The 15,149-nt window shown below is 46.9% G+C and overlaps 1 protein-coding gene across 2 annotated transcripts in view; it reads left to right on the top strand.

Annotated features, from left to right (window-relative positions):
* The first annotated feature begins 567 nt into the window (after positions 1 to 567).
* Positions 568 to 15,149, top strand: part of PLPPR5 (phospholipid phosphatase related 5) — a 93,189-nt gene continuing 78,607 nt past the window's right edge. Inside the window, exons 1-2 of one of the 2 annotated variants that reach the window (XM_066625435.1) lie at positions 568 to 599; positions 8,518 to 8,722. In XM_066625435.1, the coding sequence (XP_066481532.1) occupies positions 8,519 to 8,722 (204 nt within the window). In that variant the 5' untranslated portion in view covers positions 568 to 599; position 8,518. Of the gene's footprint in view, positions 600 to 8,458; positions 8,723 to 15,149 lie in introns of those variants that run through there. The other variant, XM_066625434.1, reaches the window with a different exon arrangement.

Raw genomic sequence — 15,149 nt, 5'->3', positions numbered from 1 at the left:
CTTCATTGCTTCTCTCTGAGGTCTTGTAGACCAGGGTTTCTCAACAATTTTTGCTTGTGGCCCCATTCTAAGCTCCATTTTATCAACCACCTGGCAGTTAAGTTTAGATGTGACTTCAGAAGCTTCCTGTGACTCCTCTCATGTTCTGTTTGTCCCATGTGGCCCCCTAGAAGTATGGCATGGCCCCCTGGGGGCAATAGGCCCATGGTGAGAACCACTGTTGTAGATCATTAGAAGATATTCAAGCAGAGGCTCAACAAGCACCTGTTGGAGATGCTCTAAGAGGATTTCCTGCCTAAGGCAGGAGTTTGGACTAAGTGCCCTATTAAGCCCCTTCCAACTCTATGATTCTATGATTCTCAGGTCTCTCCTGGCTGACTACAGAATTTAGGATAGGGACACAGATGGAAGTTTTATACAAGACACAGAATATTTAGTGCTCTATTTCTGGTGCCTGTGTTGTGCTCATGCCAATACTTATAAGAAAACATGACACTCAGGATTGGTAGAACTGCTGCCAATGCAACTAGCAGAGAAATATACAAGAGTTAATGATGAAGGGAGATGAAGAGAAGTCTTCTTTTATCCATGATTCCATAGTTGAACGATGACTGAACTCAGAGCTGAAGTGGACTGAAGGATTGAGGAACATGGTTGTTTAGCATTGCAATTGAGTCCCTGGGGGAGGTAAAGATCCACTTCAGGGAAAAATTGGTTTCAGTCACATACCCTGGTAGCATCAAGTCTAATATATTAAAAATGAAATATTGAAATTAATGAGAACCCACCTGAAACTGGCTTGCGATTCACCAAGTGGGTCCCGACCCACAGTTTGAGAAACACTGCTCTAGGGGCATGGGAGGCACCCCATGAATTGTGCACCTCCCAAGCCACTGCCTTGTCTGAATGTATGGAAGTCAATCCTATATCCTTGAAAAGCTATCACGCAATGGAGAAATTGATCAACTAACAGCCCAAACCTATCCAGGATTGAGCTGTCAGGGAGAGGGCTTTACAACAACAGAAGAGACTTCCACTAGGGTAAAATAGCAACTGATGGAGCAGGGCGCCAGTGGCCATTTTCCAAGCACTGCTGCCTGAGGCAGCAGCATTCCAACCCCACCAATGGATTTGGTTGCGCCTGCAAGAGAATGTAAGACAGTGGTGGGGGTAGGGGTGGGAGGGGAGGGAGGGGCGAAACTTGGTAGGAATGGGGGAGGAATGGGGTGGGGAGGCTGCAGGAGGAGATTTATCCAGTGGCAGTGGTGTGTGCCAGATCCTGCCCCCTTTTAACAGCCTCCCTGTCCCTTGTCCTTACGCCAGCTAAAGAGCTAGTGCAGGCCCAAGGAAACTCGTTGTGGAGTGAGAAGCTTATGGAGGGGTAAGGGGAAATAACTCCCCCTTTCCCTCCAAAGCCTCCTGATCAGCCCCCCCCCCCAACTGGGCACCTATTTAGCATGGCTGTGTTAGTGGGCAGGGGAGAAAGAATGGATAGGATTGGGTTCTAAGAATTATAGTGAGATAAAATTTTGCAGAAGTATATCTGATCTTTCTCTGGGCCATAAAAGAGGGCAGATTCCCTGTGCTGAGTGACTTTCTCCATAAGAATGTATATGTGAAGTTGAGGACAGTTATGTGTTCTGCACCTGTCTAGTTGCCTGCTTTCAAAATCTTGATTGCCTCTTGAGCACACTGTCTTGTCTTAAGTAAGGTGCATAACAGCTGCTTGTCAGCATCTGGTTCGTCTGCACTATGGTTAAGCGTCACTGAACGTTCACGTAGGTGACCTGAATATAGTTAGGTTTGTCCTTCATTTTCCGAATCTGTGGTTGAAGTCTGCAAGGTGATCCTCACTCAGTTTGAGAGCTCAGGTCTGCTGCATTGCCGATGACTTCGAGACCAACAGCCCGATCCTAACTAAATCCCTGCACGGTGACACAATGGCGCTGGTGTGGCCTCTGCTGTAATGCAAAGGGGATTTTTGGTCCCTGGAAGCCACCTTGTGATAAGGAAAGATTTGTTTCCTTGTCCTGGTTATAATCCCCAGCAACCTCCACTCTGTGACGGCCCATCAGGCATGGGAAAGGGGATAGAATTCAGTACGTGCTGCCACTGCCAAACCCTTCCTCTCCTGGGCCCAATCCACCCTCCTCTGCCCCCATAACTGCCCCATTTCATCCCTCCCTGCCTTACTCAAACCCCCTGTGCTTGCTTACCTGTACCAGCAGGTGTCTGACATCTGTCTTCACAGGGATCCAGCCATTTTCTGCTTGTAGCATTGGCCAGGTCCCATATACTGACCGAGTTGTGTTTGCAACAGCTGCAAAGCTGTAAATGTAAACGCACATTCCACCAGTGTAAAGGCCCATTAGGATTGGGCCATAAGACTGCACTCCTATGCACACTTACTTGGGGGCACTTTTTCCTTAAGTTGTGCAACCACATGCCCTTGAAGCCTGAGAAATCGAGTTCCATGTGGTTTGAAGGTTGGTGTTTCCAGAAGTCCTATGATGACATACAAGATCATTGACATGCATCCAGACATGGTGCTGGGCTGCCGTGCAGAGGCCAAAGGGGTCTACACAGCAATGCAGACCTTTACAGGGAATATTGCCTAGGGGATAAGCCCCACTGAACTCAACAGATCCTACTTTGAGTAGATATCCAAACATTGTGCTATTAGAAAAGGTTTTTTGTTCCTGCAACTGCAGCAAATGCTGTGCTCCAGAATACATTCTGATGATAAACTCAGCAGCTCATTAGGAAAAAGAAACATACTTAGCTTGTGCATGGCAAGATGTAATGTGGCTTATCTGAACGTCCTGGGGAATTTTGTTTCTAACCCTTCAACTTAGGTTAACAGGAGCAGTTTTTACACTGGATTACTTACTAGCAGTGCTAGATAGGGAGATTGAGGCCCAAATCCTAACCAATTTTCCAGCACTGGCATAGCTGTGCCAAGGGGACGAGTGCTGCATCCTGCAGTTGGGTGGCAGTCATGGAGGCCTCCTCAAAGTAAGGGAATGTTTGTTCCCTTTCCTCGGAGCTGCATTGTTCTCATGTCGGTGCTGGAAAGTGGGTTAGGTTTGCGCCCTTAGACACATTGTGGGTAAGCAGGTATTTCAGATACTGTTGAGACAGGCAATTGGAGTTTTGTGGACAATTTTGTAGACAATTTCTGCTCCCATATCTCAGTGGTATCAATGGTTTAATAAAACATCCTCTGATTCTGAATAGTGCAGAAGCAGGATCTCTTGGACTCTAGATCCATTAAAATTGCTCCTCTTGATCACATGGCAGACTTACAGTCAGTTCTCTTTATATGTGAATTCACTCTCTGAGAATTTGCTTATCTGTGATGAGCAGAATTACTCCTCTCATTATCTGTGACTCTGTTCTCTTCCCGCGAATACTGTGCTGGTACCACAACAAATAGGCATTGGCCCATGGCCAATGGTTGGACACGTTTTTGTCTGCTTCCAGACTTGCCCCACTATCTTGAACACCATCTTGGGGACTCCAGTTGAACCTTCGCAACTCTGGCAATGATCAGAGGCCGATGATGAGAGGTCTCTGAAAGGTTACCTGATGGCTGCTCTGGGGCTGGGGCAAGCCAAAGGAAGGAGCCAAGAGATAGGTGGAGGAGGAGAATGGGTGAAGCAACTGCTGAACTCTGAGGCCTTGTTAGGTCAGCAACTTTCAGCAAGTCAAGGAATAGCCAGCACAGAGAAAGTGCATCATCACAATCTTCAACACATCAAGGGACATCCAGCCCCATCAGATGGGATGCATCAGATGTTGGAGAGGTAGATGAACCCTCGCTATCACCCAGCCCCATAGATTTCAAGTAAAGAGGTATATAAAGTTCATAGAGTGTATGATGAACAGGATACCCTGGAACCTAACCCCATTTTCCCCATAGGCTCAATGATTTGGTATCTGCTAATTCAATACCCACTAGGTTTTCCAGGAACCTAACCCTAGCAGATAATGAAAACTGACTGCATCTGGGAGGAGAGAGTTAATTGTCACAGCAGTGAATAAATTGTTGGCAGTCTTTTTTTCCTGAGGTAACTCAGGGATGGGAACAATGTAAAGCAGGAGTGGCAAACTCGTTTTATACTGCAGGCCAAATTGCATTCATGATACCTTCTGAGGGCTGGAAGTGATGTCATTTAAGCAGATGATGACCAGAAATGACACCTTGGTTCTCACATAGAAACTCATTATCTGCAAATGATAGAAGAGGAAACATGTAAATCTTGATCATATTTTTAAGATATGGGACAGACCAATTATCATGCAGGCTGCTCTTTCATCAGTGACACTTCAGCATAGCTCAGCAGCTAAGAGCAGCTGATGGTGGTGCTGAGAGAGCCCAACTATCATGGGGACCAGATAAAGAGCTTCTGTGGGCCACATCAGACCCATAAGCCTTATGTTTGACACCCCTGATATAAAGCTTCCTTCTGAAAGGAAGAAGTAGAAAATGTAAGAACAGTGTGAACTGGCAAGTTCCTGGTTCAAATATAATCTCGGCCACAATCTCACTAGGCAGCCTTACAGTCCACCTCCATGTGATGTTAAATGAGTCCTTGGTAACGTTAGACTTTTTGTCTAACGTTTTCCCCTGGCCCCTGACATATTGTCAGAGAGATGATGTGGTCCTCCTGCCAAAAACTTTGGACACCCCTGCTTTAGCCCATCTTAGGCTGGTGCACCAGCAGCATCCATTCCTGGGCCAATAGAAACTATGCACTGGTTACATTTCATCTGAACTACTTTAATGTGTTTGACATGAGGCTGCCTTGTACACAATTTGGAAAATTCAACTTGCGCAAAATGCTACTGCTTGACTGCTGATTGGCATGGGGCACAGAGAGAATACCCCGTACTGTATTAAGGCTTTAAACAGTTTGGCGGTGCAAAGAAAAAAAAATTTGTTTGGTTTTGCTTTGTTGCTCTGCTCCGTGGCCTAATTAATTTCATTGGCTCATTTCAACAATTCACTTCATTTCATGCCTGATTTGGATGGCTGCTTTGTTTCAATTTTGATTGGTGTTTTATTACAATGGGCCAAAGTCAATTCATTTCAACTTTTTTATTTCTTTTTCAAACTGGATGAGATTAATAGGGATGGAAGTCCTCCATAAGGGCACAAAATCAGCCAAATTTCATCCAGCTCCGTGTGTTTAAATGTATGTCTCCTGCATACCTTGAATTAAGCAGAAAAAAACCCAGAAATAAAATATTGACCATGAAACAACAGGTTGCACACATTCCCCAGGATTAGCCATTTTCCCAACAGCATTATTTCCATCTGGTCTGAATTCTGCTTTGGTTTGTTAGCCTTCATCCATTACAGCTCCCAAAAACATATTCAGAAATTCCACATAAGTATGTCGGCAGGCCATAAAACATGCCTTTTTTCATTTAATGTGTAACGAGTACAGTATTTTGAAATCTTACATTATCTTATTTACAAACACACGTGAACGAATCTTAAATGAAAAATTGGCAAATTTTACAGACTGCCAACCTACACAGGCAGAAGTTCTGCACATGTGTTTTTAGACATTTGGCTGGACTGGTTGCTGTGCCCACAAATAAGCCAACAAGATGACTTACAACAGTTGCCATTGTGCGTAGAACCAGGGACTTGCACCAGCTCTTCCTGAATCTGTACCTGTGCACCAGTAATCCCCAAGAGCCATCCTATCCAATTTTACAGGACTGGTGCAGCAATACCAATGGGGTTTGTGCTGCATCTTACAGTGGAGGGACAGTCACATAGGCCTCCTCAAGGCATGGGAACATTTGTTTCCTTACCTTGGGGCTGCATTGCAGCTGCACTGGAACTGGAAAGTTGGATAGGATTGGGCCCTGAGGCTGCAATTCAAACCACACTTTCCTGAGAGTAAGCCCCATTGAACAAAATAGGACTTAATTCTGAGTAGACCAGGTTAGGCTTGTGCCCTAAATCACTGTCTTAAACATTTGCCACAGTGGTAGCAATCTCAAGTCTTGCAAAACATCACTATTCCAGGCCAAGTCCAATCGGCATATGCCTTTGGGACCAGAGACATTCAGTGATCAATACTCAAGAAACCCTTGGGAAAATTTTCCCAGTCTGCAGCCCACTCCTGCAGACTGTGCTGCCAAGGTAAAATTCCCTACAACAGCATTTCTCAAACTGTGGGTTGAGACCCACTAGGTGGGTCATGAGCAAATTTCAGGTGGGTCCCCATTCATTTCAATATTTTATTTTTAATCTATTAGACTTGATGCTACCATGGTATGTGACTGCATGTGACTGTGTATGCTTTTAACAATGATAGTCAATGAGTCTTACTCCTGGGTAAATGTGGGTAGGATTGTAGCCTAGGATTGTTAAAAATTTTCGTGCTTGATGACGTCACTTCTGGTCATGAAATCATTTCTTGTGGGTCCTGACAGACTCCCATTCTAAAAAGTGGGTCCCGGTGCTAAAAGAGAACCACTGCCCTACAAATCAGTTCTGGTTAGGAAACTGGATGGTTGTTTCTCATGGATGTCAGTTGGATGCATGTGCAACGATTTCACCGGGCACTGATATAACTAGGGACACTAGGATTCATGCAGCCTTCTCCATGGAACTGAATCCACGGCAGGCAATTCATCTTGTCTTCAGCATCTCCGGTTGTCTATCTGGTAGGTGTTCTCAGGGTGGGACTGATGGGTTCTCTCAGGGTTCTCTGATGGGACTCCCCCTTGCCAAGAATCTCAGAGTCCATGAAATCCAATGCTCTGTTGTGACAAGCAAACTGAGGGTTAGTGAGCATGTGGCGTCTCCCTCTGGGGAGTGTGACAGCCAGTTGTGGTTCACCCATTTCCTTTAGTGGAGAGTTGGGGTTAATGCGGATTAGTGCGGAGGGATTCGGAGAAGCCTCTCTCTCTCTCTCTCTCTCTCTTCTCTGCTTCTCAGGAGCTGAAGAGCCGGTGCAGCAGCAGCAGGGGAGGTGATGGAGGAGGAGGAGGAAAGGGGGCTATATTTATATGTGATTGAACATGGAGGGCTAGCAGCTCCAATTGACGAGCAGGGGGGAGTCACTGCTTCCGCTGGAGACCAAAATTCTTAATAGGGGAGTAAAGGCTGTGGGGGGGTGGGGAGGAAGTAAGGGAGGGCAAAAGCGGATTCCAAAAACCCACCCACCTCCCTGCCCACCCCCTCCAGTTCCCCAGCAGCCTTGGAAACGGCATTTGCGTTCTAGCAGGGACTGCTTCCAGTCGAGGCGAGGGATTCGGCGCGAGAGCAGCTCAGCGTGGCAGCTTTGGCAGCACCGCGGGCGGCAGCATCGGGGTCGCCAAAGGGCTGGTCGCGCCAAGAAAGGAACTTTGGGTGAACCCCCCGCCCAGAAGCAGCATCCGGCTTGGGAGGGGCCCGTCAGATCGCCTGCTGTGTTCCCCCCCCCACTCTTTCTGCGCGGTGGGGCTTTGAGGCTCGCTGGATCCAAATCGGATTTGCATGATGCTGGAGGGAATCTGAAAGGAGGGGATCTCCGTGGACAGGAGGAGGGGCACCCACTTTCTCCGTGGATAGGAGGGGCACCCACTCTCTCTGTGGACAGGAGGGGCACCCACTCTCTCCGTGGACAGGAGGGGCACCCACTCTCTCTGTGGATAGGAGAGGCACCCACTCTCTCCGTGGACAGGAGGGGCACCCACTCTCTCCGTGGACAGGAGGGGCACCCACTCTCTCCGTGGACAGGAGGGGCACCCACTCTCTCTGTGGATAGGAGAGGCACCCACTCTCTCCGTGGACAGGAGGGGCACCCACTCTCTCCGTGGACAGGAGGGGCACCCACTCTCTCTGTGGATAGGAGAGGCACCCACTTTCTCCGTGGATAGGAGGGGCACCCACTCTCTCCCTGGACAGGAGGGGCACCCACTTCTCAGTGGACAGGAGGGGTACCCACTGCTCCGGGCTGCACGGGACGCGGATGGTGTGGAGTTCAAGGGACGGCTTTCAAGAGATCCTTTCTGAAGGATCGCGTGGGGCGCGGTGGGGGAGAGGCCACCAACCCCCCCAGGAGGTCGCTCACCAGGCCGGCTGCTTCCCCAGGCTGCATCTCCTTCCCGTGCCTGATCGAGGACCCTCCCCAGGCAGACACAGGCAGGCGGGCATCGCCACCGTGGCCACGTGCTGAGCCTGGCTCGGGGGTCTCTGCTGCTGCTGCCTGCTGCCCGGCTGCCGCCGCCGCCCCCCTCCTCCCCACGTGCACGACCCGGCGCCAAGAGCTGAGCAGCCTCCTCCCCCCTCCATGCACTTGATCGTGCGCCCCGGCGCGGAGTCGCTGCCTTCTCCTCCTCCTCTCGCTGCTGCCTGGGACTAGCCGCCGCCTCCTTCCCCGGTGGATGCCTCCGGGAAGCTGGCGGAGCGCGCAGCCGGGGAGGGGGGCTGCCGCGGCCGCCGGAGTACATGCCAGTGCCCTCTCCTCCTCTTCATCTCCTCCTCCTCCTCTTCCTCCTCCTCACCAGAATGCTCTACTTCCAGATGGTGATCATGGCAGGGACTGTGATGCTGGCCTATTACTTCGAGTACACCGACACCTTCACGGTCAACGTGCAGGGCTTCTTCTGCTACGAGAGCGCCTACCGCAAGCCTTACCCGGGCCCGGAGGAGAAGAGTGCCGTGCCCCCCCTGCTCCTCTACTTGCTGGCCGCAGGGGTGCCCTTCCTGGTGGTAAGCATCACGAGCCGGAGCGCCGGACGCTGGCCTCCCACTCCCCCCGCCCGTCCCCTGTGATTGCCCCCCCCGGGCGCACACCCCCGGGAGGCTCCCCTGGGCATGCTTTGGATGGATCCAGATCTTCCCACTTGTTGCCAGGGTCTCATTCGGGGGGCAGAAGGGTACTGAGCACTGCACAGCACAGATTTAAAATATGGGGGGCGGTCGTGCCGTGGGGATGGTCGATAGTGCTCAAGATGGGGGCAACACACCATCCTTGGATGCCTTGATGAGGTATGCCTGGCTTGCTGTTAGGCATCTTTTTTTTTAATTATTGCAGGGACTTCTTCCTTGAGTTCAAATCAATCATGTTATTTCATTAGGAGGCACCTAACCCTGGACTTTGGATATACCCCCCCCATCATTGGGTCACCGCTTCCACTCTTGAAGCAGGGACCCAAGAACACACTCCCCCCTCTGCATTTCTTCCTCAGTCTGCAGAGCCATTTTCTAAAGACTTCTGCTTGAAAATGTGCCCTGATATAGAAATTATATTATAACTAAATTATAAATTATATTATAAATAATAATATAAATTATTATTATCTAAATCTAGAGATACCGCTGCTTGTCTGTTTTGGCAACAGCATGCCAAAATTCATTCTCAAAACCCTGCCATCATGGTTTCCGTTTTTTATGTTTTATTTTCTTTTTTTCCCCCCTTCAGAGCATGTGTTAGTCACAGATCAGTGGGCTGTGTTCGCAAGGAGCCCTGTTGCTGATAATAGCCACATGTTAATATTTCAGCCAGCAGAAGTGACAAGCATGGGCACTTCTGATGGTAGGTGGGGTGCTGTGTAAGACCAAGCTAGCTTTGTTCTGGATTTTTGCGTTTAGGGGTTGCCGTGACATTTCAGGTGGTATGCAAGCGAAATCTTCCAAACTTGTTACTTCCACATGGTCTCTTGTGAGTTGTTTTCTGTAAAGGAAATATATGTTCAAGGCTGCGCTTTCATGTCGTTCAGCTAGATTCGATGGAGGCAGGAGAATGCCAACAGAAAAGCAATGGAACATCTGCCTTTAAACAGCTCAGTGTACAAGTTGTAATGTCAGCTGACAAAAGCATTAGCATCATTTAATAATCCCTGGCCATATTGAACAGATGAACAGAAAGGGAAGTGTGTGACCATTAGGGCTGGATTATATATAGACCAACAGACATGCACGCACTCTTACACACACACATGTCACTGTATAAAATAATTTTTCTGTTCCATATATTTTTTTCCCCAATAGTGCAGATGCAGGCACTAAAGATAAGAAGCATTCTTTCAGGTTTGAAACTTGCAATATCACAAAATCCTGGCCTAGGAAATTTGGAATCAAGAAGAAAAATCCAGAAGAGTTTCCTTTCCATCAAAAGGGTTTTTGCTAAGAATCACTTTTATTTAAATTGTTCACACTTGCAGCCCTGTGAAGTTCCATGGTGATTTTTAAACCAAGGCAACTGATGCCCTCATCATGAAATAATTGAAGCTGGGCTGGCAGAATTTTTTTTTTTCCTGCTCTGCAATTTCTAAAATGTAACATTTTATAAAATGCATCCTGCTGGTTTCACGCTGAAAATAATTTGAAATTGGAACACAATCCCTCTTTTTATAAACCTAGAAAACAAGGGAAAAATAGTTGTTGTGTTCACTGTTTTAAAGTGAGTGTTTTTTAAAGAATAAATTTGGTTTGCTTGCATTATATGATGGCCCACTGACTAGAATGTATCTGCCCATAAAAATGTTACATGCTGATTGACACCTGCTTGGTAGCTTATGCAAAGTGTGCTTAAACTGCTTCCCTAAATTTTTGATGTATGGGAAGGAAATTGAGGGAATTACTGTATGCTATTTTGAGAAAAGAAAGAGTGAACCTATTACCACAGCTGAGTATTGCATTATGTGTAAAATGTAAGGGTTTAGAATGCAAATTCCTTAATCAGAAGCTTGAACTGGAATTAGTAATGGGAGATGGTGGACACTCCTCTAGATTGTGTCAGGTGAAAAAAAAAAATGACAGGACTTTGCATACTGCAGATAACCTTTTCCTGATGTGCCCAGGCCTCTGTAAGAACATGTTAGCATGTCAAGGTGTGGAAGTGTGCATAGCCTTTGCAGAAAATAGATTGTATTAGTCAGTCAGGAGTCATGGTCTTCTTGCAAACAATTCTGTGCATCCCAGTGGAAGCAACGAGAGTGCAGTGTTGGCCTTGTGGTATGTACCATGGAAGTGTCTATATTTGTTAACTTGGTTTTCTTGATGAATGTAATAAGAAAGAATACACTGATTCCCTGGTTCTCACACTGTGTGGTAAGCCCAACCCCTTGACGGGGGGGGGGGTGTGCATGATGGCGCACGAGGAAAGGTGTTTGTGCATGAAGAATGGAATTCTGCGGCAGTTGGTACTGTCCTATCACATCAGACAAAACCTGAGTGGATTGAAAAGTGTCCTTGCAGCGGACCCTCTCTGGTTTGGTTTGGGTTTGTTGGGTTGTGATCGCATCCTTATTACTCCATCAATACAAGGTGACGTGGGAAAAAGCAAGTTCAGAAAAAAACTACTGGCCTACGTTGCCCTGCACGTGGCTTTAGGAGGAGGTCAGAGATATGGTACAGTATTCTATTCTCCTTCTAGGTGGGGTTGTTACCCCAGTCCATGTGCATAGAAGGATCTCTGCACATATCTCTATGGGAGTGATGATTCCAGAGGACTGGTGCCAGGTTGGGGTAGTGCAAATCTAAAAGAAGGGGAGGGGCTGAGTTCAAATTAGTTGACAAAATCCTACTCTAAACAGAGATAAGTGCCCTTTCAGCTGCACTACTTGTTACTTAACAGGCTTTGTTACACCATTAAGTTTGGCCGCTTTCTGCTGTGTATTCTGAGTTTGGTCTCTTTCTGAGTTTGGTCTCTTTCTGCTGTGTGTTACGTTCTTTTCCACAACAATAATGGTGTCTTTTCTACTAGTATCTTGTATTCAAGTTGAGTAGACAGAAGCAAAGAAAAATGTCAACTGGGAAAAGATCTATTTCTTAATTAGTTGCATCCCATGACTAAATAGCTGCATACAAAACATGTTGGCTGGCGGTCTATGTCCATAAGTAAGATATTAATTTTTAAGAAGATCTCTGATCAAGTGACGTATGAATAGCACACTTCTGTTTGGCAAGATTGTTTAGAAGTGGTCCTATTCTTCCATTATTTATCCTCCTGAATGCAATGTTACAAAATAGGGAATAGCGCAATTAATTCCCAGTATTTGTTAAACACATTGCTGGGCAAAGTGTGAAGGGGATTATGAATACAATGAGATCACTTTGGAAGACTGTGCATCATAAATAATGTGATCAGCTGCTCAATTGGGGCTTGGGGCGACAATAGATTCCCTAATTTGACACACATTCTGTCATTGCATCCCCTTTCTGTGCCAGTGGAGTATTGCGTATTTATCAGCTAAAAAGCTTGTCTGATGAATGTTGGGGAAGGGGAGAGGGAGAGAGGTAGCAGGAGTGCCTCCCTTTTCCCTAACCCCAGTCATCATCACCACCTGCCCCACCCCTCTCACCCCAACCATTCCTGAGGTTGAGAACCTGCTCTGATTCCATCTTTTCCAACAGTGGTATCTTAAGGCAAATCAGTGCCTGTCATTATAATAGGCAGGCTTTATGCAGTGGAGGACCTCCCATTCATCTGATGGGACAAATACCCTGGGCGTGGAACCTTGCGCAGCTTTAGGACCCCCTGGAAGTCTCTCTGAGGCTCCCAGCGGGGTTGGAAATTGTGCTTCTGGTTTTCCGGAAGCACAGTTTAAAGCATCAGGGAACCTTCAGGAGGCTTCCCCGACACGTTCTGGAGTTATGCAAGGCATTGTGCACTCCAAGTAAGTGTGTGTGTGGGGGGGGGCTGATTTGCATGGGGGGTGGCGGCATCCCTTGGGGGCGCGGGGCTGGGAAGGTCCGCCACTGTTTATTGGTTGTGCTGCAGTGTGATGGAATGTTGGGGTCTGATTTGCATGTTCAGTAGTAGCAAAATGTTTGTCATTATGACAAGTGATGTGCATGTAATGGGAGGACTTGTATACTGCCTAGGATGTGCAGTGTAAAGCTGCTTCAGCCTTTTTGTTTTGTTTTGCCTGAGTGCTGCTTCTTTTTCCTTCCTGGATCACTCAGTAAGGCTGATTAGGGACCACATGGGACAATATCACCATGCTATGTAGCCAATCATATTTGGACTGTGTGATGATGCCACTGCGGAAACCGACATAAATTGAGAGTAAGTCTGGGCATCTCAAAAAAATGTTGAAAAACCTTCAGGAACGAGGTGTGAGTAATGTCTGCAAAGGGTTATGAGTAGTTTCAACTTTGTCCACAGTCTGTGTGTCTCTGTTACAGCCCAATCCTATGGGCCCTTCGTGCTGGTGGAGTGCGCATTCCGACAGCACTGGCTACTGAAAAGCAGCTGTAAAGCACGCTCCTGCAGTGTGCTGAGTAGTGTACTCCTGGAGCACTAGCAGGAAGCCTTCCTATGCATGTCTCTGGACTGTTGGCCACCCACTAGAGCCAAGTAGGCTGGCAGGGGAAGCAGGAGGGGGGTGGGAGGGGCTAAAGTGGGTGGGGAGGGAGAAGAATGGAGGCTGAGGGAGGGGGTAGATCTTGCAGCAGTGGTGCACATTGGATCCTTTCCCCTTTGCCAGCAACCTCCCCTCCCCTTTTTCTAAATTCCCTTTTCCCTCTGAAGCTTCCCAATCAACCCACCCTCTGGATATAGCACACCTGTTTTTGGCATGGCTGCACTAGCAGGGGATGGGAAGGGTAATATTGGGCTGTTAATTAATGCACATCATGCACTGGACTAAAGACTGAATGGCACATTTGAAAATACAGTATAGTTCTCAGAAATCCCATAAGGAAAGCATGCATTCAGTAGCATAGCTAGAATGGTGCAAAATTACAAGTAGTGCACGGTCCCAAATGTGACTGTAAGCAGCCCCTCCCGCTCACCCTCTGAGCCATTCAGGCAGCCACAGCAATGCACAGCTCTTGCTGCCTGAATGGCTCCAAGGGCGAGTGGGAGAAGTTACTTACGCTCACGTTCGGGAGCCTGCGCTACTTATGATCTTGCACCACTCTAGCTATTCTACTGCAGGTATTTATTGAGTGCACACAGTGGGGAAAAAATATTTGTGGACTAACATCTGAGAAAACTCTAAACTCTCTCCTTGCTAGTAGTTTTGAATGTGAGTAGCTTTATCAAGAGAGTTCTCCAACAATTTTAGAGGCAATTGCAGGATGTAAGAGAGAAGGCAGTTTCTTAGCTATGCGCTGTTCAACCCTTGCAATGCTTTCTTCCAGATCAAAATTTGCACTTTGAATTGTGCCTAGAAGATTACACAGGCCAACACACATTTTGCTTCCTTAAACGTTACACCAATTCCTGGGTATATTTGGGGTGCCGATTCCAAAAATGGCATCCGTTTTGCCGACACAGCATAGCCTCTTTAGTGAATGGTTCAAGCAGCTTCCTCACGAGGAAGCCTACACCATGGCTTCCTCATGAGGAAGCTGCTTGAACCATTCACTAATGAGGCTATACTATATCTCCAAAACTGGACGTGATAGGGCAAAACGGATGCCGTTTTTGGAATCGGCACCCCAAATTCATAACAAACCACCATAAAGTTTGGGAAAAACTTTTCTGACCCTCAGTTTTGTAGGCCTGTGTTATCAGAAGACCTTTCAAACAGTGAAGTATAAATAGCTGAGAAGTTTCTATACCAATCCAAGTCCTTAATATCCAGAGTTTATGCTACATTGATATATTTTTAGAGTCTCTTTTATACCTTAAAATATATTTAAGTGTAAAAAATGCTCTTGTCTGATTATGTTCTGGTTTTTTTTAACGTGTGCAATGGTATAGAAATGGAGGATTTCTGTTAAGTGCTATTTACAACTTTTTGCACAGTGCTTTCCCCCCTCCCAGGCTGGTTGCTGTTTTAGCATTTTGACAGCTAGGCAATACAGGTCAACCCCATCATTTTGCCTCCTGTTGAAATGTTTCATAGAGGTTTTTTGTTGTTGTTTAACTTCAACAAAAGTTTCTTCAATCTCCTTCCTGGGCATCTGATCACTACAGTCAAAAAAGGAGAATCTGAACTTCTAGACAACTTTCTTGAGTCAGTAGACTATTCGTAGCCCATCTGATGTGACAGAATAATTTCATTGAACCATCCTTGCAAAACGCTGTAATCATTTTGTAAATCATTTCTTATTTTCCTTGGAATTTGCTGCACGCCTGGGGGAAGTTAAAGGTGTATCCTGGTGACCGCTTGAGTGCAAACTCCGTAACTCTCTACCTCATTGCTAGCCATAAAGGACCATCAGCCTTTGAAACGACAGA

The sequence above is a fragment of the Tiliqua scincoides genome, chromosome 4, assembly GCF_035046505.1.
Source record: "Tiliqua scincoides isolate rTilSci1 chromosome 4, rTilSci1.hap2, whole genome shotgun sequence".
In the NCBI taxonomy this organism is placed as follows: Eukaryota; Metazoa; Chordata; class Lepidosauria; order Squamata; family Scincidae; genus Tiliqua; species Tiliqua scincoides.
The sequence above is the reverse complement of the archived record's forward strand: the minus strand, read 5'-3'. Positions and strand labels throughout refer to the sequence as shown.